The sequence below is a fragment of the Carassius carassius genome, chromosome 1 (genome assembly GCF_963082965.1).
Source record: "Carassius carassius chromosome 1, fCarCar2.1, whole genome shotgun sequence".
In the NCBI taxonomy this organism is placed as follows: Eukaryota; Metazoa; Chordata; class Actinopteri; order Cypriniformes; family Cyprinidae; genus Carassius; species Carassius carassius.
In genome coordinates this window covers 17,241,168-17,260,604 of record NC_081755.1, presented here as the reverse complement: position 1 = coordinate 17,260,604, position 19,437 = coordinate 17,241,168, and the positions used below count along the sequence as shown (strand labels likewise).

Genomic DNA, 19,437 nt, shown 5'->3' with positions numbered 1-19,437 from the left:
ATTCAATGATGAACTGCCTTTAACTGTCTTTTTGCATTATTGACACACTGTTTTCCTAATTAATGTTGTTCAGTTGCTTTGACGCAATGTATTTTGTTTAAAGCGCTATATAAATAAAGGTGACTTGACTAGATTTGACCAATATTTCATTGTGTCATATTCATTCATTTTAGTCTGCTGCCTGACTGGACTGGCGTATAATTGACAATAATGTACAAAATAGTGAACATGAAAATCAGACATTACATAAAAGAGTATCCTAAAGCTTCTTTTTTATGTATTAGAGTCAACACAGAACAACCACTTTAAGACATCTGTCAATGAAAACAGCTGCAGTGGGCTAAATGAATCAAAGAATCAAATCTAAACCTCTTTCAAAGAAATTCTGTTCACTCGGCAGCCATGTTTGCAATGTCTCCAGACAGCTATTTTGGGCATCCAAGACCAAATACTATCTGCTTGAAAGGGGAAGTCCTGATAAATTAAATAAATATATGATAAATTATTATATATTTCAAATAAGCAACAAAATCTGACATGAACTGCTCCATAAACATTTGTTATGCTCAAATAACAATAAAAAGCTTATATTTTAAGATGAATGCACATGTCCCAATGACTGTTTTTATGGCAGCCACAGCTTCTAGAAGCAGCTGCAGTGACTTTACCAACTGCCGATTGGCTCGTCTGTGTAGAATGTGAGAATGATTCCACTATATTGCATTGCGTTTTTCTCCTATTCATAAGTAATTTTAATTTTTGTATATCGAAGGTATTTGAAAGAATGCACAAGCTGTTCACTTCTGGGAACTGGGAAATTTGACTTTCTCCATGAAGCTTCAAGAACATGCCTTGCAGAGCAAAAACTTCACAGAAATTCTAATGCAATACAATACAAATATCAAGCATTAAAAATCAATACACTTTTAACCATTAAAACCATTAAAAATGGTTTCCTGTAGTGTTTTTGGGGCCATATTCCATTAGGATTTAGTGGTTTTAACAAGCCACCACCAATAGCAGTTTTAAATCACCAAAAACTGTTAGAGTTTTTATTAAAACCAATAAAATTTCCATTATAACCAGTAAAACCATTGCAAATTCTGTGATGGTTTGTATTGTTTGATACACTTTTCTGCCAAGTTTAGATCCAAACATGATCAAACTCACCTGTAACAAATGATTGGTTCAGGCGTGTTTGATCAGTGCTGGAGCTAAACTCTGCAGGAAAGTAAACTTTGAAGGATTGTGCCTGCCCTGACTTTTCAGATAGTTCATACGACCCTGGCTCTTTTTACGGCTATACTCATCAGAAGTCTGAGAAGAATATTTATGGAGGATCTCTCATTCTATGGCAAAGAATGTCTCAATAATTCATATAGGGTCTGGAGATAGTATGACTGGAGTTTGAATGCTGAGGGAAACATCTGACCCACATAAATGCTGATTTGAATATGTCAATTTTAAAACAACCAGTGCTCAAATAAGCACGTTTACAGGTGTCTTACCCTGTGTTTTGTTACAGTCCCTGAAGATCTGTCCTTAGAGGAGAGAGACGAGCTGTCCAACATACGACGCAGGAAAAAAGAACTGCTGGATGATATTGAGGTGAGAAAAGAAAGAAAGAGAATTTGATAATAATAATAGTTAATTTTATATTATATAAAATCCTTATTAAATTAATTGTATTAGCCATTGCTTTTGTATTGCAGCTGCCATTGCATTCTGAACATAACCTTTATTTTTCTTCATTGATTGCAACTTAAAAAGCACCTTGTTTGGTCTTCTCTATAGTTAAATAGCTTTAGAACATTGTAAAATGCACTTGGCAGACAGTTTTATCCCAAAAAAACTTACATTGTATTCAAGTTAAAAAAAATTTTCATGGGAATCGAACCCATGACCTTGTTGTTAGCAGAATGCTGCATTATTTGGGTAACTAGAGTTTCATATAGGGTTTACTGTTTAATGCAAGCCTCTGTTTTACAGCGGCTGAAGTTTGAGATCGCTGAAGTGATGACGGAAATCGAGCAGCTCACATGTGTGGGAGAGAGGTGAGTTACGGGAGTTTGAAATGTTTCCTTTTCATTACAGGCCAACTGACGCTCATTTTTGTTTGCACCTGTCTCTCTTTTGTCTAAGGGTCCTCACTGACCTGTTCTCTTCAAAACATTAATTAGGCGCTCTATTCACAATGTGTCATCTGATTGAAAGGTCATCACCGCTCACGAAATACATTTTTTGTTGATTTTATGAGAGTACATTTAATCATTTTTGCATTTTACCGACTCTGACTTTTGAGTCTCGTTCAGCAAAATGAACAAATCTTTTTTTTGAGTCAATTCGTTCATTTTAGCAAAATGTAATTAATGTTACGTGTTACTTACCTAACACATCTAGTACTTACGCAAATGATGATCACACTACAAACAATACAAAAATAAAATGATATAATAAACAGAAAATATTAATTCATTCTTTACCTGGGTCTTCAGTCTGTGATTAGCTCACCTCACATTTTGTCTGACAAGTCTTCGGGTTTAGATCATTCCTTAATCTCGTCACAGATCCATATGCTAAACCAATGCAGTCTGAGCCGGAAAGAGAATTGATTTAGGTGATCTTTCAGGTCGAGTTTGACTCATTCCTTAATCACGTGACAACTCCATACGCTATTTCTGACATTTCTGTCACTATGTTCAGACTATAGATTAAGGAACGACTCAAACTCGACCCAAAAGACTCATGAGATGAACTAATCAATTCTCTTTCCGGCTCAAGACTGCATTGGGTTTAGCGTATGGGTCTGTCACGTGATTAAGGAACGAGTCAAAAACCCGAAAGACCCGAAAGATGAACTAATCAATTCTGTTTCCGGCTCAGACTGCATTTACTGTACTTACCCGAGACGACTCATTCTTCCAGAGTCACGTTAAAGATTTGTTCAGAATGAACGAATTGTTCGAGAACGACACATCACTACTTTATTGAGTCAAGGAATGCCATGCGGTCAATAACACCAAAGCCTTATGATAAGAGTAAAACTGGTAAAGTTTGATGTTGTAAATCTGATGTTGTGTAGCACCTGCAGCTTTGCATGATTCGATACTAATGCCTGAGCTTTGTATTTAACAAAACGACGGATCGTTTCAGCCTAATTGTGAGCAGCTTTTTTTAGTGAAGATTGTTTAATGAATATGTTACAATGAAACGCAGCTTTGCAAAAAGGCTGTTATTAATAGATGCAGCGGTTAAAATCTATATATGACACATCATCACATAAGTAGACCCATATGGCTTTTTTCACATTGTCTACACCGTTTTTTTTTTTTTTTCTAGAAAAAATCAGCTGAATTCTGTGGACTTTAAGCATGCAAATCTGCTAAACAAAGCTAGAAGTGCTGCACTCGTATTGGTAACTAAATATTTTAAACTGTATGCATTTCATAAACAAAGATGTAAGTGTGAGGGATACGGTGAACTTTGTGAATGAAGGTCACTGTGTGTGTGTACATATACTTCTTAAAAGCACAGCATTAAAACAAACTAACAGTTGTTTCATTGTAACAAAGTTGAAAAATGTCTTTTAATGATATTTAAGATTATTATAAGTGGACCTTATTGGGAAACTGGGATCTTTTTGTGACAAAAAGCTGTTAAGACTGGTTATTGTTTTAAACTCGGTTTACTCCATATGTTGAATCTGCAGGCGAATCATACAAGAGGTTCTTTGTCTGTCTTAATTCCTATTAAGGGATTTTTGTTAAGACATGTTTTCTTCCATTTGCAGCAAAACAACACAGAGAAACAAACAAATTGCAATGGGAAGAAAGAAATTCAACATGGACCCCAAAAAAGTAAGTTTCTGTTTACTGTCTGTTCCACAATGACCCAGATATTTGAAAAATCTTCACAGATGTCAAATATTTTACCATGTTTTAAAGCCTTAAACCTTTCATTTATAGTATTTGTACTGTATTTGTACAACAGTGTGACATTTTCCCTGAGATACTGTATTACATTTGGAAATTTTCCACATAATTTCCCTGACATTTATAGGGTTGATCCTAAAATCCTTTTTAAATAAAATTCCTTGTAGGGGATCCAGTTTCTGCTGGAGAACGACCTCCTGCAACAGACCCCTGAAGACATTGCTCAGTTCCTGTATAAAGGCGAAGGCTTGAACAAAACCGTTATTGGGGATTACTTGGGGGAACGGTAACCCTTTACTTCATTCCTGTGTTTTTTATCCTTGTTTATTCAGTGCATGTCACTTGCGCTGTGAGAGATATGTGCCTGATTCATCACAAAAATCCTCCGGAAATTGACTGTCTGGGTTTAGTGAGGAAAACAACAGCAGTGAAACGCAACATGTGTGCCTCTGAGGGAAATGAACCACCTCTTGGGGTGTGTCTTGTCAAAACAACAGGATTTCTTGAAGCATAGCTATAGATACAAACAGACGAAGCAGCCCACAAATGCTGCTGAACACCTTGAAGGATCTTAAAAATCTACTCTTTGCAGAAAGTAACCGTTTCTAATGTGTGTGGTTGTTGTTTTCTCATAGGGATGAATTCAACATCAAAGTGCTCCAGGCTTTTGTAGAGCTCCATGAATTTGCCGACCTCAACCTCGTTCAGGCTCTGAGGTGGGAGAAGCTTCTCATTCTTCCTCAAAAACTGCAAGCATGCCTCCTTTCTAGACAAGTCGAAATATAGAGGACTTTTGGCTTAGAATTATCCCAGTAATACAATACTGAACTGGTTTCTACTCCAAAATCATAACACTCTTAAAAATAAAGGTGCTTCACAATGCCATAGAAGAACTTTTTTTGTCTAAAGAGCCTTTTTTTTTTTTTTACAAAAGGTTATTTGTGGCGAATAAGGATCTTCAAATTATAAAAAGGTAACAAAGAGATGTTTCTTTAAACTGAATGGTTCTTTGTGGAACCAAAAATGGTTCTTCTGTGGCATCGCTGTGAAGAACCTTTTAAGCACCTTTATTTTTAAGAGTGAAGTTCTAGCCATTAATTAACCATTTACTATAACTTTTAACCTCAATTAACTCCTTATTTGCTGTTTAATAATAGTTAGAAATGTAGTTGTTAAGTTTAGCTATTGGGAAGGATTAGGGATATATAATATGGTCATAAATTAATATGTGCTTTATAAGTACTAATAAACAGCCAATATGTAATAATATGCATGCTAATAAGCAACTAGTTAATAGTGATAATTGATCCCTACACTAAATTGTTACTAGATATTTTAATAATATATATATATATATATATATATATATATATATATATATATATATATATATATATATATATATATATATATATTTTTTTTTTTTTGCATTGTGACATTTTAATGACAATTAAAAAATAATTAATGACAAAATATTGATTACTGTAATATGAAAGAAATTGTGAATAAATTATATAGTAAAGTATTTATATATAATGGTACTATTTATGCTTCTACCATTTTAATTTGTAAAAAAAAAACTAAACAAATAACACTGTGATTAAAAATACAGTAGAAAATTTTCTTTTTGATTTTGTGTAAATGTGACCAGGACTTGTTTAGATTCACTGGTGAATGATTTGATGATGGATCTGCTCTCTCCACACAGGCAGTTTCTCTGGAGTTTCAGACTTCCTGGTGAGGCCCAGAAGATTGACAGAATGATGGAGGCATTTGCGTCCCGGTACTGCCAGTGCAACCTGGGAGTCTTTCAGTCAACAGGTCAGACATGTGCAAAACAGCCAGTGTCCATACTAATACAATAAAGCAATAAGCCCTGTGAAGCCGTGGTTTACAGTGAATTTATAACAGCTAAGGGGCGTTGTTAGGCACGACGTGAAGAGACTATATTCACATTCAGCTTCACAGGCCTTATTGCTTTGATAAACCGGTTATTCCATATTCTATACGTAGTAAGGTTTCACAGAATAAAACAGAGCAAATAAAGTGTTATGATATTAATAAAAACTGTGTTCTTCCACCGAACAATGTAGTTCCTCAGAATCAGTTGTGGTTCCAACAAAGTGTTGCCGAGCAACACAGAAACGTAAACAAAGGTGTATGTTTGTAGAGTAATTTACAAGAGCTTCGAACGTGGCTCAGCCAATCAGAATCAAGGACTGTAACTGTGTCTGTTTTATAAACCTTCTTTTTGTCCAGACTCTATTTCACAGAGAGATGTTTGTCAGAAAACACCAGGCCCAAAACATGCTCAGTCAAATCTGCATGTTTTTCCTCAGATTTATCTTAAAAATCTCAAGTCTGCAGAAAAGCACATGCCAGTTATCTGATCACAGCTGACAGATTATGTTATTCTGAAATGAATGGTTGGTTTGATGCTGATGGTGTTATGTCTGTTAGTGAGTTTAATGCCGGATCTGAATACTGGCAGAACAGACACTTGTTTAAAGTCACTTGTTCGAGTTAAGAGCTCATGTCATGATGTGTTTAGAGAGTAAACAGTGGCTGTGGTGTACTGAAGCTGAATTGTTTCACCGCACTAGTGACTCACACCCATACTTATGTCAGGGTTTGACTCTTAAGTAATACTAAGAATTGTTGGTCACACTTTATTTTAGGGTCCAATTCTCACTATTAACTAACAATTAACTATGACTTTTGCCTCAATTAACTCCTTATTTGCTGCTTATTAATAGTTTATAGACAGTTTCAACGGCCACAACATAAACAAACGTTACTGCGCATGCACGCTTTTTTGGACCTAACTTAACTTCCAGTAGACTTCCAAATAGAATCAATAACAACAGCCAAGTCCCTCTAGAGTAGATAATTTTTGATAACAAACAAAATATGTTTGCCGCGTGGATCAGGCGGACTTAATGAAAAATGCAAATTCATTCTTTGGCAGCAGGAGATGTTTTAAAGCATAGACATAAAGCGCTAGAAATAGAGGTTTCCCCAGTAACAGTTGTAAACAGAGCAGAGCTGGTACGCTCACACGCTGCTTTATCAGGCATATAACACGCAAGTCTTCCTTCAGAAATACAGCGATATAAAAACAACTGTGCCTCATTTTGATATTTAAACATATAAATGTAAGGAATTATTATTATTAAACGTGCAGTACGTAACGTTACTCATGTTTATTCAGCGAAGCCTTTTTGAAAATCGATCGGTTTTAAAATTGTGGCGAGTCTCCAAAAATAAATAAATGTATGGAGAACACATCCCGCAGCACAACCACCTGACCCCAACTTCAGTCTACTCATCACCTTGACTTTAACTGCGTTTGTAGAAGGCACTGCAGCCAGACCGATATACACAACACAGACCGGAAGTTTACTTAGGTCCAGGCGCGTGCGCCCGATGAAACCGTCTATAAGGTAGTTGTTAAGTTTAGGGTATTGGGTAGGATTATGGATGTCATGCATTATATGTACTTTATAAGCACTAATAAACAGCCAATATGTTAATAATAGACATGCTAATAAGCAACTAGTTATTAGTGTGAATTCGACCCTATACTATAGTGTTACCGAATAGTTTTTTTAGACTCGCTTAAATTTTCAGAATATTTGGGTGAAAGAAGTTTTGGTAACACTTTAGTATAGGGACCAATTCTCACTATTAATTAGTTGCTTATTAGCATACATATTACTAACATATTGGGTGTACGTATAAAGCACATATTAATACATGACCATATTCTACATCCCTAATCCTACCCAATAGCTAAACTTAACAACTACCTTACTAACTATTAATAAACAGCACATTAGCAGTTTATTGAGGCAAAAGTTGGTGTTAATGTTTTTTTTAATATTGGACTTTTATTTATGCAAATTATTTAAATGACAGGCCTTTAAATTTAAAATAACAGTTTTCCATTTTTACATATCTGAGTATTTTTTTTTTCCTGTGATGGCAAAGCTGAATTTTCAGCAACATTACTTTGTCTTTAGTGTTGCATGATCCTTCATGAATCATTGTAATATGCTGATTTGTTGCTCAATTATTAACATTTCATAGCATTTTCTATGTTGAAAACTGTTTTTATGCTTCCTTTTTTTTGTGGAGTCAGTAAAATTTAGAAAGAAAGATGAGTTTGATGGCTTTTTGTTTTTTTACAGATGTGTCAGATATTTTAGACAAATAATGTGTGGTATTGTCAGTGTAGTTATTAAGTTTTGTATCTGATTTTTGTCTTTGCAGACACATGTTATGTCCTGTCCTTTGCCATCATTATGTTAAACACAAGTCTTCACAATCCCAATGTCCGAGACAAACCCCCCGTAGAGCGCTTCATCTCCATGAACAGAGGCATTAATGACGGAGGAGACCTGCCAGAAGAGCTGCTCCGGGTAACAGCCGCTCACTGGATCTCTGATTGCCAATGCTGAAATTATAGACTGAGCCATTAATGATGAATAAAATAACACAACATAAGTAAGAGTTTCTTCTCTCTGCTGGAAAAGCCCAGTTCGGGGGCCAAGCACTAACTGCAAGAACTTGATTTACTCTACTCTTTCTTCTTCCTCTCTCACTTTCCATATGACTGACTTTAAGCTTCATGTCTGATCATAATTAATACCTCAGCAGCCATAGGATTGCTTTAAATATTTAACAGAGACAGACGTGCAAATATGCTCATCTGCATTCATTAAGAGCACTAATGTCCCTCCTCTCTCGCAGAACCTGTACGAGAGCATCAAGAGCGAGCCCTTCAAAATCCCTGAAGATGATGGCAACGACCTCACACACACGTTCTTCAACCCGGACCGCGAGGGCTGGCTGCTCAAGTTAGGTCAGTCCCTTCGCCCTGATATAGTCTGCCGAGATGTGGTTTTACACCGCGGTCTGTTGGAGCCTGTAGGTGGTGTCAGGGAAAGCTGTGAACACACAGTGCTGCTCATTACCACCCTAATGGGTTTTTCACATCACTGCGAGGGATTCCTTCAGCAGAAGCACGCCGTCTCATAGGGACAGAGCGCCTGACACATAGAGTTACAGCCACTCATGAAAAGTGTGCAGTTTAGTAGGGAAACATTTTGTGGGGAGACAAGAATAGGATGAAAGCATAATGCAGTGTTTTTAAACATCAGCTCTCACAGACAGGATTGTGGTACTTTTAATTAGTAAATCATGACGTCCTGGAATGGGCTTCTGTTGGACCTGGCAAGGGAGGAAGGGACACATAATGAAGAAAACCCAAGTTGTGTAACACCCAATTTAAACTAAGCAAGCGGCATTTAAAATACTGAAACACTGTTCACAACCTTTTTACTTTGTAATCTGATGTAAAATGGATTTGGCAGACTCTAAGCTGATTGGATAACATCTTTTTTAGTTCGCCTGGGTACAAAGTTAAGTTTATAAGTGGGACAATGAGAGATTCTGAGGGAAAAAATAATTACTGTATTTTATTTTATTTTATTTTTTTTGTCAGATCTGAAATTACTTTACAGCTTTGATAAATATGTGTATATTTGTTTTTAGAGTGTGATTTTGCACTTAGTAGAAAGTAAACTGGGTCACACTTTAGTGTAGGGATTTTCACCATTAATTTACTATTAACTATAACTTTTTCCTCAAACTCTTTAATGAAAATGCTTTTTAATAGTTTGGAAGGTAGTTGTTAATGGGGTCGGATTAAAGGTTCAAAAAAATATGGTCGAGCTTTATAACTACTAATAAACAATCAGTATGCTAGTAATGTGCAACTTGTTAATAGTAAGAATTGGTCCCTATTGTTCTTTCAAAATCATTTCAGTTAAAGGAACACTCCACTTTTTTTGAAATGGGCTAATTTTTCAACTCCCTAGAGTTAGTGGAGTTTTACTGTTTTCCAATCCATTCAGCCGAGCACTTTTAGCTTAGCTTAGCATAGATCATTGCTTTTGATTAGACCGTTAGCATCTCCCTCAAAAAAATTTCTATACAAAAAAGTTTCTATATTTTTCTATTCAAAACTCTTCCTTTAAATCCACCTCTAAATGGCACGTGAAAACAAAATTATGACTGGTCATTTGACTAGTTATTTAGATTTTTTTAGTGTGCAGCTGTTGAATAAGCTCCAGTGTGGACCAGACTTTATGCTGATAGTTCAATGTCTGGCTATAAAAGATTAGAGTTGCTGTATGAATCCTGATCTGGATGCACAAATGAATCCCTGCAGCAGGGGGTTGTCCATACAGAAGGTGTTTTGTAGTGGCTGTGTTTCATTCGTATGTGCCTCTTTTATTTGTCTGGCAAACATCAAATGACAATTTCAAGTGTTTCTGATGTCCCGTCTCCTAACATTATGTGTGTCATTTCTGTCCTAAATGTGTGTTTGTATGTATTGTGGTGGTGCTTTGTTTCTCATGTATTGATGTTGAACATTCCTTCTTGTTTTCCTTACACACTTTGCCCTTTGACCCTCATTTTCTGTCCTGTGACTGGCTGTCTCTACAGGAGGTAGGTAACCAGGACAGATCTATCCCATCATTCCCTCATCTCAACCTCTGGCGCCTCTTTTCATCTCTTGTAACCTTCATTTATCCTTTCCTGACTGTCATTCAAGGCCTTCCTACTTCCTGTCTGTAGGGATGTGTGTATTGTTAGGTTGCTCTACTCTGACTGGCTGCTCCTGGGGTCAAAGGTCAGTTTAGTGCATATGGTCTGGTTTAGCGTCACACCTCAGCTGTATTGTTTGGCACGGGACACACAACATTCTTTGTTTACTACGTAATGTCCCTGGAGTCCTGTATACATTGTAATAATGAAGGTACACATTATACCCACACAATCTTTATGTGCCCCCCTCAGCAGTAAGCAGTGGGGAGCTTTTTCCACACAAATAATTATGGTTTTCCTCACTAAAAATATCCCTGTTGGATTTGTGGGAATGTACACTTTGTATATATATATACATTTTCCCACCTTAGGTCCAAAGTATTTGGAACATGATCACCAAAATATTATTGCTCAATGGATGTCGATTTGTGTAAGATACTTTAAGTTCAGTATCTATATCAGTTTCCTGTTATTTATATCAAGAATAATTATTTCTCTGTCATCACAAGGAAGTTCACAAAGTCTTTAAAACTATACGTTTTTGATAAGATTCTTCATTAATATCAGGTCGGAGCAATTTAATTTGTGTAAAATGTTATGAATTTATAAAGTTTATTGTTGGCCAAACTAATGGTACATTTATTCATTTAGCAGACATTTTTATCCAAAGTGACTTGCATATGAGGAACATTGCAAACAATTTTTTATGGATCAATCGAGAGCAGATATTTTTTCATATACAATAATTTGTATAGGAGCAGTAATAAAGAGGAATTATATTAAGGTTTTATTTTTTGTATGTTACCAGATGCATTTTTTGATGTTTCATAATTTTTTCTTTTAGTTTTTTCATTCATAACTTTCAAAACATTTGAAAAGGCTAGGTTATTTGATGACACGTATTTTTTTACCCCATATAATGTGACAATATGCTATTGGGGAACGTTGTCACAAAAGTGTGATGATCTTTGCCCTGTAAGGCCATGAACTAACAGAAGCCTACATGTGTTGATAGTCATTGGGATTGTGTCATTGTTCCTTCTTCCATTCAGCTCCCTCACTGAGAGCCACACGCCATGAAACATCACTTGCGATCTCTCACACTGCAAGTAGGGAGCTGCAGATAGCACGACTCTAATCTCTCTCTCTATGCAGTACGTTTCCATGCGGATGTGCATTCAGCATCTGTGGGTTGGAGTCAGGAGAGGGGGTAGATAAGCCTGCGGCAGCATTGTGCTGGATACACCATGTTTGCTGCAGCCTGGAATTGAACTACTGGTTTCGTCTTGTCAGACGAGAACTGGCCGCCCAACTGAGCCTGGTTTCTCCCAAGGTTTCTTTTCTCCATTCTGTCACCGATGGAGTTTCGGTTCCTTGCCGCTGTCGCCTCTGGCTTGCTTAGTTGGGGACACTTCATCTACAGCGATATCGTTGACTTGATTGCAAATAAATGCACAGACACATACACATCACTGAATTCAATGATGAACTGCCTTTAACTATCATTTTGCATTATTGACACTCTGTTTTCCTAATGAATGTTGTTCAGTTGCTTTGACGCAATGTATTTTGTTTAAAGCGCTATATAAATAAAGGTGACTTGACTTGACCATGTTACTGAAGCCAAAAACAGGACAGAAGAGTGCCGCTTGCTCTAGAAAACAGTAGAGGAACGATATGACTGTAGATGAGTCAGAGGCTTTAATGTATGTGTGTGGATGTAAGAGAGAGATGCTTTGCATGTCTATATCTGTGTCATGTTCCACAGCATGATAGTGGCGTTTCTTCATTTGCCATGAGACACGGTGTCTAATTCAGTTGTAAAATGCAGTCTAGAACACTCTAAGGGCTGTCTTTTTTGTAAAGAATATTTGAAAAATAAACCAAAAAAGGGTAGCACTGTGATCCAAGCTCTCTTTGACATCTGTCTTAAATAACGTCTCTCATCGGCGTAGCATTGCTCCAAGACATTTCTGTTTTCGCATACTGTGGTCAGGAGTTGAAATCGACTTGTGCACTGGCCTCTATGATCTGCACAAATGCAGATCAGTCACAGATTTGAGCTGTATATTGTTTTCTGAAATCTCCATTTGGAATCTCCACTTCGGTCCTTGAAGATGTTGTTCAAGACACCACAAAGGATTCAAATAATATTCCGTAAATACTAAAGCATTTTTATATTCAAATAATCTGACTGGAATTTGATAATATTTAGCAGGTGTGAATGGTAAAGAAAAATAAAATAAATTCTTAAAATCAAATTAGAAAATCCATGTTTCTTTCAAACTACATTAATAACTGGTTTTGAGCTCTATACAAATAGCATTTTTGGAAATTCATTTCAATCTGACCTCTCAGATCTGATTTTTCTTAGATTTTTCACAATCTCACGTGATGTAAATGTGTAATATTTTTTGCCCTTTCTGCCCTTTATTATGATAGTACGCATCAGATGTTGTTTGTAGAAAACATTGCAGAAACAAAGTTGTGTTTTTGCAAAGTGCAATTCAAGCAGAAATTGACAACTGACAAAATACTGCTGGTCTCTTTGAGTTTTGAGAATGGTAGAGACCAGTGGTGGCTCGTGGGTTATAAAATAGAGGAGCCACACTAATTGTACTGTCTGGGGATCCCTGCCGATTATTATTATTATTAGGCTATTATTTGCTTAACCACTTTAAAATGGATTTTTGGTTCCTTTTAGTCAAAACACGAAAAGAATACGACACATACAGCAAGATAATATAATTTCACTTACCTGGCCTATCACTTGAAACAAACATCCATCCCTTCTTAAAAGTCTGTTGTGCCATTTAATTAAGCTTGCTGCTGTTGCCTATATCCAGCTTAGGTGTGTTCTAGCTCCCTTTAGTTTTTATTTGTATATATACTGTTTGAATAACAGCTTGGTAAATCTGTCGTCGATCAAATATTAAATATCGCTACTCATCATAAGTACTTGGTAAATTATCAGCACAGCGCGAGATGTTCAAACCAATATAGCCTAATTTAACTCTCCATGAGAATTGGTTGATATAGCAGAAGGGAGGCTAACCTCCCCTACCATGTTTCTTTTCTTAACACTCCTCAGGGCTGAAAGTGAACACTCGATGCCGATTGGCTAATTTTATTAACATAAAATTTTCACCTCAACATTTTGGATAAACTGTGCCTCTACCTCCCCCAACAAGCTGCCACTGGTAGAGACAGAAACATGGAATAAATCCATGCATTCAAGCTTTCTACATATATGCTGTTTTCTCATTAGATGTAGAATGATAAAGAGTGACAACATCTACATTGCAAACTGTATTGCCAATACAGATGTTCAGTAAAATGAAACAGCACGATGGGATACACAAATCGGATTCTGAGCAGTGTGGACTGTCATTTAAATCAGATTCCAATCGTATGCACAAATAATCAGATTTGGAGTGACTCAGTCTTAACAAGGATTACTGTTTCCAAACAAGTTTCCATATTGTCTTGCCGTCTTCCATTGTTTTAAGAAACAAGTAGTTCTGACCAAACTTACTCCACGTTGTTCTCAAGTGCCACAGACATAATTTGTCTTAAATACTGTAATTAATGTAGACTTGTGGTCTTGTGTCCTTTAATTGCATGTGTCCATGAGGTCCACTAGACCATAGTATCCTATTTGTTATCTTAAGGGGGATCTCTTCATGGCTTCAGTGTGTTGTTTTGCAGAGCTTGCACTGGAGATGAACTGTCTTTGTTGCATTATGTCACTCAAATAAAAAAATTAAAAAACACAAAGGCTGAGGCTGGTATTTAGGACAGGCTCGAACTCTTCAGAAATTCAACTAATTCGTGGTTTATAAACTAATTCATGGTTTATAAACAAATTCATGTTTTTTTTAGTTATCTCTGTGCATTAAAATGGGATAGTAGAAAATATTAACATAGAAAAAGATAGATATATTACACTGAATATGCAGAACTAAACTTGGCCAGATCATTTCCAAAAGAATGAGTGTTCCACCAGAAGATATTGTTTATATTCCAGAAATGAGAAGCAGGAGCTGTATGTTATTGTTGCATTGGCGCTAGTCGATATACTGCTCAGAAACTGGGTCACTGGCCTTGATTTAGTTTCTGCTTGTTGGTTCATAAGTTCTGTTTAATTTTCTTTGCAGGTGGGCGAGTAAAAACTTGGAAGAGGAGATGGTTTATTCTGACCGACAACTGCTTGTACTATTTTGAGTACACAACAGTAAGTGGTTTTTGTTATTTTTGGTTGTTAAGTACATGTTTCTGGGGTGTACTATACACCAGGGTTGCCAATCCTGTTCCTGGAGATCCACCTTCCAGCAAAGTTCAGTTCCAACCCTGATCCAACACACCTGTCTATAATCATCAGCTGCTCCTGAAGATCTTCATTAGCTGGTTCAGTTGTGTTTGATCAGGGTTGGAGCTGAACTTTGCTTGAAGGTGGATCTCCAGGAACAGGATTGGGCACCATGTCCTTCCTGAGAGTTTGAGGAGTTATTCTCATCCCAAATCTATTTTGATGGGTTTCTCCTGCCTGTAGGACAAGGAACCCCGTGGAATTATTCCTCTGGAGAACCTCAGCATCAGAGAGGTGGAGGAACCCAGGAAACCTGTGAGTGCCTCAACAAACTTGAGAGTTAGACATATACAAAATCATGAAAACATCATGCCTTACATTACATGTTTTGTATTCTTATGTAGAACTGCTTCGAGTTGTACAATCCCAACCATAAAGGTCAAGTGATCAAGGCCTGTAAGACAGAAGCAGATGGGAGGGTGGTGGAGGGAAACCACGTCGTCTACAGGATATCAGCGCCCACACCAGAGGAGAAGGAAGAATGGATCAAATCCATTAAGTAGGATTTCCTTCCTATTGAACATATTCTAATCATTAAATAGTCTTGTTCAATGATCTCATCACTGGGTTTCACCATGTTGCTAAAGAAATACAGTGATAACGTTAATGTTAATATTCCTCTTACACTAAGTCTCTAAAATCTAATTCATTCATTCCAGTAATTAGAATTTGGGGGATTACTTAAATGACATGAAAAAATTGCAAAAAAAATTGTAACGGTCTTAGACTGAGTCTTTGACTTGAGAGTTTCACCTCACTAGGTTTTGAAACAGTGCTATCAGCTGTGATTTTGTTGATATTGGGACAGCAGTGGATTTTAAGAGCACTAGTCATGATGGTGTTTTCAACAGAAACAGCAGTCTCATCACATAGCCCCTGTTTTCATGGGGCATCGGTGGAGATTAGTCAGAGCTTAACCCCCCATGAGCCGTCAACTCCAGCGGGACCTGTTGCAGACCTGTTCTCTCCGCTAATCCAGGCCTAGCGCTAGCGTGTCTCATCTCTCAGAGACATGCTGTAGGATGAGAGGGTTTTGTCTAGTCGGCAGAGTTATGACCCACAATCCTTATCTGCTTATCTGTAATCATGCTTTAAACGCTCAGGGTAGGGGACCATTCAGTCTAGCTTTGGAAACAGTCCAAAAACAAGGGTTCCCATTGGTTTTGTCTTTCAGCAGAAATAAGTTCTGTCGGTGCAGAACTCAATGTAGAATTGGAACACATTTAATCCATTCAGCAGAATTATTTTCAGGATAGTAAAATCAGGGTAGAAATAGTAAAAGATGAAGGATATGTTTGGAATAGATCACTGCCATATTACTGAGTCTGTGCAGTATATTCTGTGTACTAACAGCTATTACCAAATAGTAAGTAAAAGAGTGCACAATAAAATAATACCTTGTTGATGAATGAATGTCATCATATTGTATGCGAGTGACATTCTGTTAGCATTTTGGGAAAATTTTATTTGTTGCTTTTTTTAGTGTTGAATCAAAAAAATACTATGCTATTCTAAACATAGATTGTGCAAATTAGACCCATTCCCAGCAACCTTTGCAAGATACAACAGCACTTATTCTGCTCTGCATCTCCAAGAACTTACAGATTATAACTAGAGAAATAGAGAGAACTTCTCAAAAAAGGGAGGAATATAGGAACCCTAACCGAAACCTAATGAGCAGCATGGCTGTTTACCACCTACAAAGACAGATCACAAGTGACCATTTTGAAATGCTTGATATCCTTGTGAAAAAAGTTCATCTTAGCAGGTCTGGCCTTGCACTGGACAAGTCTCAAAAAAGAGAGGCTGGGTTAAATGGGGGCGGGTCTGTCCTCAGAAACCATGGAAACCAAACTAGGTCACTGAACAAACTATTTTCTATGATGTGTGTACTATATATGTGCTACATTTCCATATCAAAGATGCCGAAGTCTCTCTGCCCCCCCTCACATCTCCTTTAATTGCTCCTTCAGAGCGAGCATCAGCCGGGACCCCTTCTATGACATGCTGGCCACCAGGAAGAGACGAATCGCCAACAAGAAGTGAAATCTACATTCAAACCGCTTCCCCAAAGCCTGTTCACGGCAACACACACTGCCTTCTGGGACAGCCTTTGAGCAATGTTTATAGTTCCTTTCTTGTGTCTCTATGCGTATAAAAACACAGCTGTCCTGATCTGTTTGTATTTGCATGGATGTTGGTACAGTATGTATAACTGGGTGGCTCACTCGAGAGTCCAGAGGAAGTCGTTTGTGATCTCTCACTACAGATGTCAGATAAAAAAGCCATTTAGTTCAATAGAACAGACCTTTCGATCCCCAACGACCTGACAATGTGATTGCAGGGCTCTGAGACAATCAGCCTTTGTGGCCATTGTCTTTTATGGTGCTAGAAGACTTCCTGCGTGCATGTGACCTCAGCACTAGAAGCTCAAATCGACAATGCTAAAACTAGGTGGCGGTCTAGAGTCAGCTGGACTGATTTCATGTTGTTAAAATAAGAAACAGCAAATATGTAACACATACACTGCCGTTTAAAAGTTTGGGATGAGTACGATTTTTAATGTTTGTTTTTTAAAGACGTTTCTTATGCTGATTAAGGCTGCATTTAGTTGATCAAAAATACAGAAAAAAACTGTAATTTTGTGAAATATTATTGCAATGTAAAATAACAGTTTTCTATTTGAATGTACTTTAAAATATCATTTATTCCTGTGAAGCAAAGCTGAATTTTCCGCCTCATTACTCCAGTTTTCAGTGTCATATAATCTTTTAGAAATCATTCTAATATGATGATTTTTATGGAGCGCCGGACAAACATTGTAGGTTAAATTGTGTGCATGATTTACTATTTAGTTCCCTCGATTTATAAATTGAGCACACAATTTACTAATTCGTTCCCTTTTTTGCTAAATCGTGCACAGGATTTATAAAATGCAAGAACAAATTAACAAATTGTGCACACGATTTAGCAAATCGAGGGGACGAAAAATTAATCGTGTGCAATTTTTAGTACATTGAGTGAACAAATTAGTAAATTGTGTGCTCAATTTATAAATTCGAGGGAACAAATTAGTAAATCATGCACACAATTTATATATTTTTTCTTGCTTGTCATGATGTGTGAAATATATTTTGGGGATTTTGGTCAGCAATTTTTCTTTCTTTTTTTAAGAAATTAATACTTTTATTGTATTAAGTGGATAAAAAGGGTTATGTCTTAAATTGTTTGAAAAGATTTCTATTTTGAATAAATGCGGTTCTTTTTAACATTTATTTCTAAAAGATCATGTGACACTGAAGACTGGAGTAATGGCTGATAAATTCAGAAGTATATTAAAATAGGAGACCAATATTAGAAATTGCACAATATTACTGTTTTTTGATCAAATAGGTGCAGCCTTGATCTTGATCAGCCTAGAAAAAAATGTAAAAATTTTACTGATCCCAAATTTTTTAACAGCATTGTAAATATAGATTTAGTTTCCATGTAGCGGTCCATTAACTTTTCTGTTCTGGTCTTGTATGACAATCTTCTGTTACGTATGATGTGTTGATGTAATACGAATGAATTTGCTTGCTTTTGTGTTCTTATGACAAGTATAGTTAAATATCTTTTTATATTTATTTTCTCCATGTGAAATGATTTTATTCTACTCATAATTGGAAAACTAGAGATCTAAGTTATGTGTAAATACTGTAAACATTTGTCTTCTTTTTTGTGTAAGTACAATCTCTGTAGCATATAAATCTACTGGCTTTTTAATGTTGGGGCTCTTTGCTCAGCAGCCTTAAACTAATGTACTTCTGTCAGGGAAAAACACCTTGTAATTCTGGAAAAAAATTTTTTTTTTTAAATCCAGTAGCAATTTATATGTGGTTGTAAAATAACAGCCCTGTCCAAGGGCAGAATACTATCTCCAATGCCCTTTGGGGCTCCAGATTAATTTTTATATGTCTGTATAAGCTATTGGTCGAAATGTAAATGAAATATAAAACAATCATAAAGCTAAAACTTTTATGAGTGATTTTTTTTTCTCACACGCATCAAAGCTATTTGATCCAACTTTGATCACACCTTGAACACGCTTAACGCTTTTTTGAAATGGCTCTAAATCACATTCTTTGTATTAAATTAAAGTTTCAGTGTATTTAAGTGACCAAAACTGTGAAACATTGGTTTTGAGAAGTCTAGAGCAAGCGAAGAAATTAAGAACATGGATTAAGAAAAACAAGGAAAGTTTTGCAATATGTTAAGATTATATACACGGCACTGTAAATGCAATCTTTCTGACACCTACAAAATATTAATGTAGAAAGCATCATCCTACATTAGCTATGACAGAAAGACACAATACAACGTTTCAGATACATTTTCAGATACAAAAAAGAGATAAAAGCAACATTTGTAATATATGTCTATACTATACTGTGTTATGCCATGTTTTATCAAACATGGATGAGCCAAAACAAGTGCTGAACGTTCACAAAAAAAAACAGTTTCATTAGCTTGGTTTCATAT

The 19,437-nt window shown here is 36.4% G+C and overlaps 1 protein-coding gene across 2 annotated transcripts in view; it reads left to right on the top strand.

Moving 5' to 3' along the window:
• Window positions 1-17,643, top strand: part of LOC132140515 (cytohesin-3-like) — a 40,433-nt gene extending 22,790 nt beyond the window's left edge. For both annotated transcript variants that reach the window (XM_059549289.1, XM_059549294.1), the window contains exons 2-13: window positions 1,526-1,608; window positions 1,990-2,054; window positions 3,791-3,857; window positions 4,100-4,218; window positions 4,568-4,648; window positions 5,641-5,753; window positions 8,205-8,353; window positions 8,685-8,796; window positions 14,705-14,781; window positions 15,100-15,171; window positions 15,261-15,415; window positions 16,890-17,643. In XM_059549289.1, the coding sequence (XP_059405272.1) occupies window positions 1,526-1,608; window positions 1,990-2,054; window positions 3,791-3,857; window positions 4,100-4,218; window positions 4,568-4,648; window positions 5,641-5,753; window positions 8,205-8,353; window positions 8,685-8,796; window positions 14,705-14,781; window positions 15,100-15,171; window positions 15,261-15,415; window positions 16,890-16,962 (1,166 nt within the window). In that variant the 3' untranslated portion in view covers window positions 16,963-17,643. The remainder of the gene's footprint in view (window positions 1-1,525; window positions 1,609-1,989; window positions 2,055-3,790; window positions 3,858-4,099; window positions 4,219-4,567; window positions 4,649-5,640; window positions 5,754-8,204; window positions 8,354-8,684; window positions 8,797-14,704; window positions 14,782-15,099; window positions 15,172-15,260; window positions 15,416-16,889) is intronic.
• The last annotated feature ends 1,794 nt before the right edge of the window (window positions 17,644-19,437 follow it).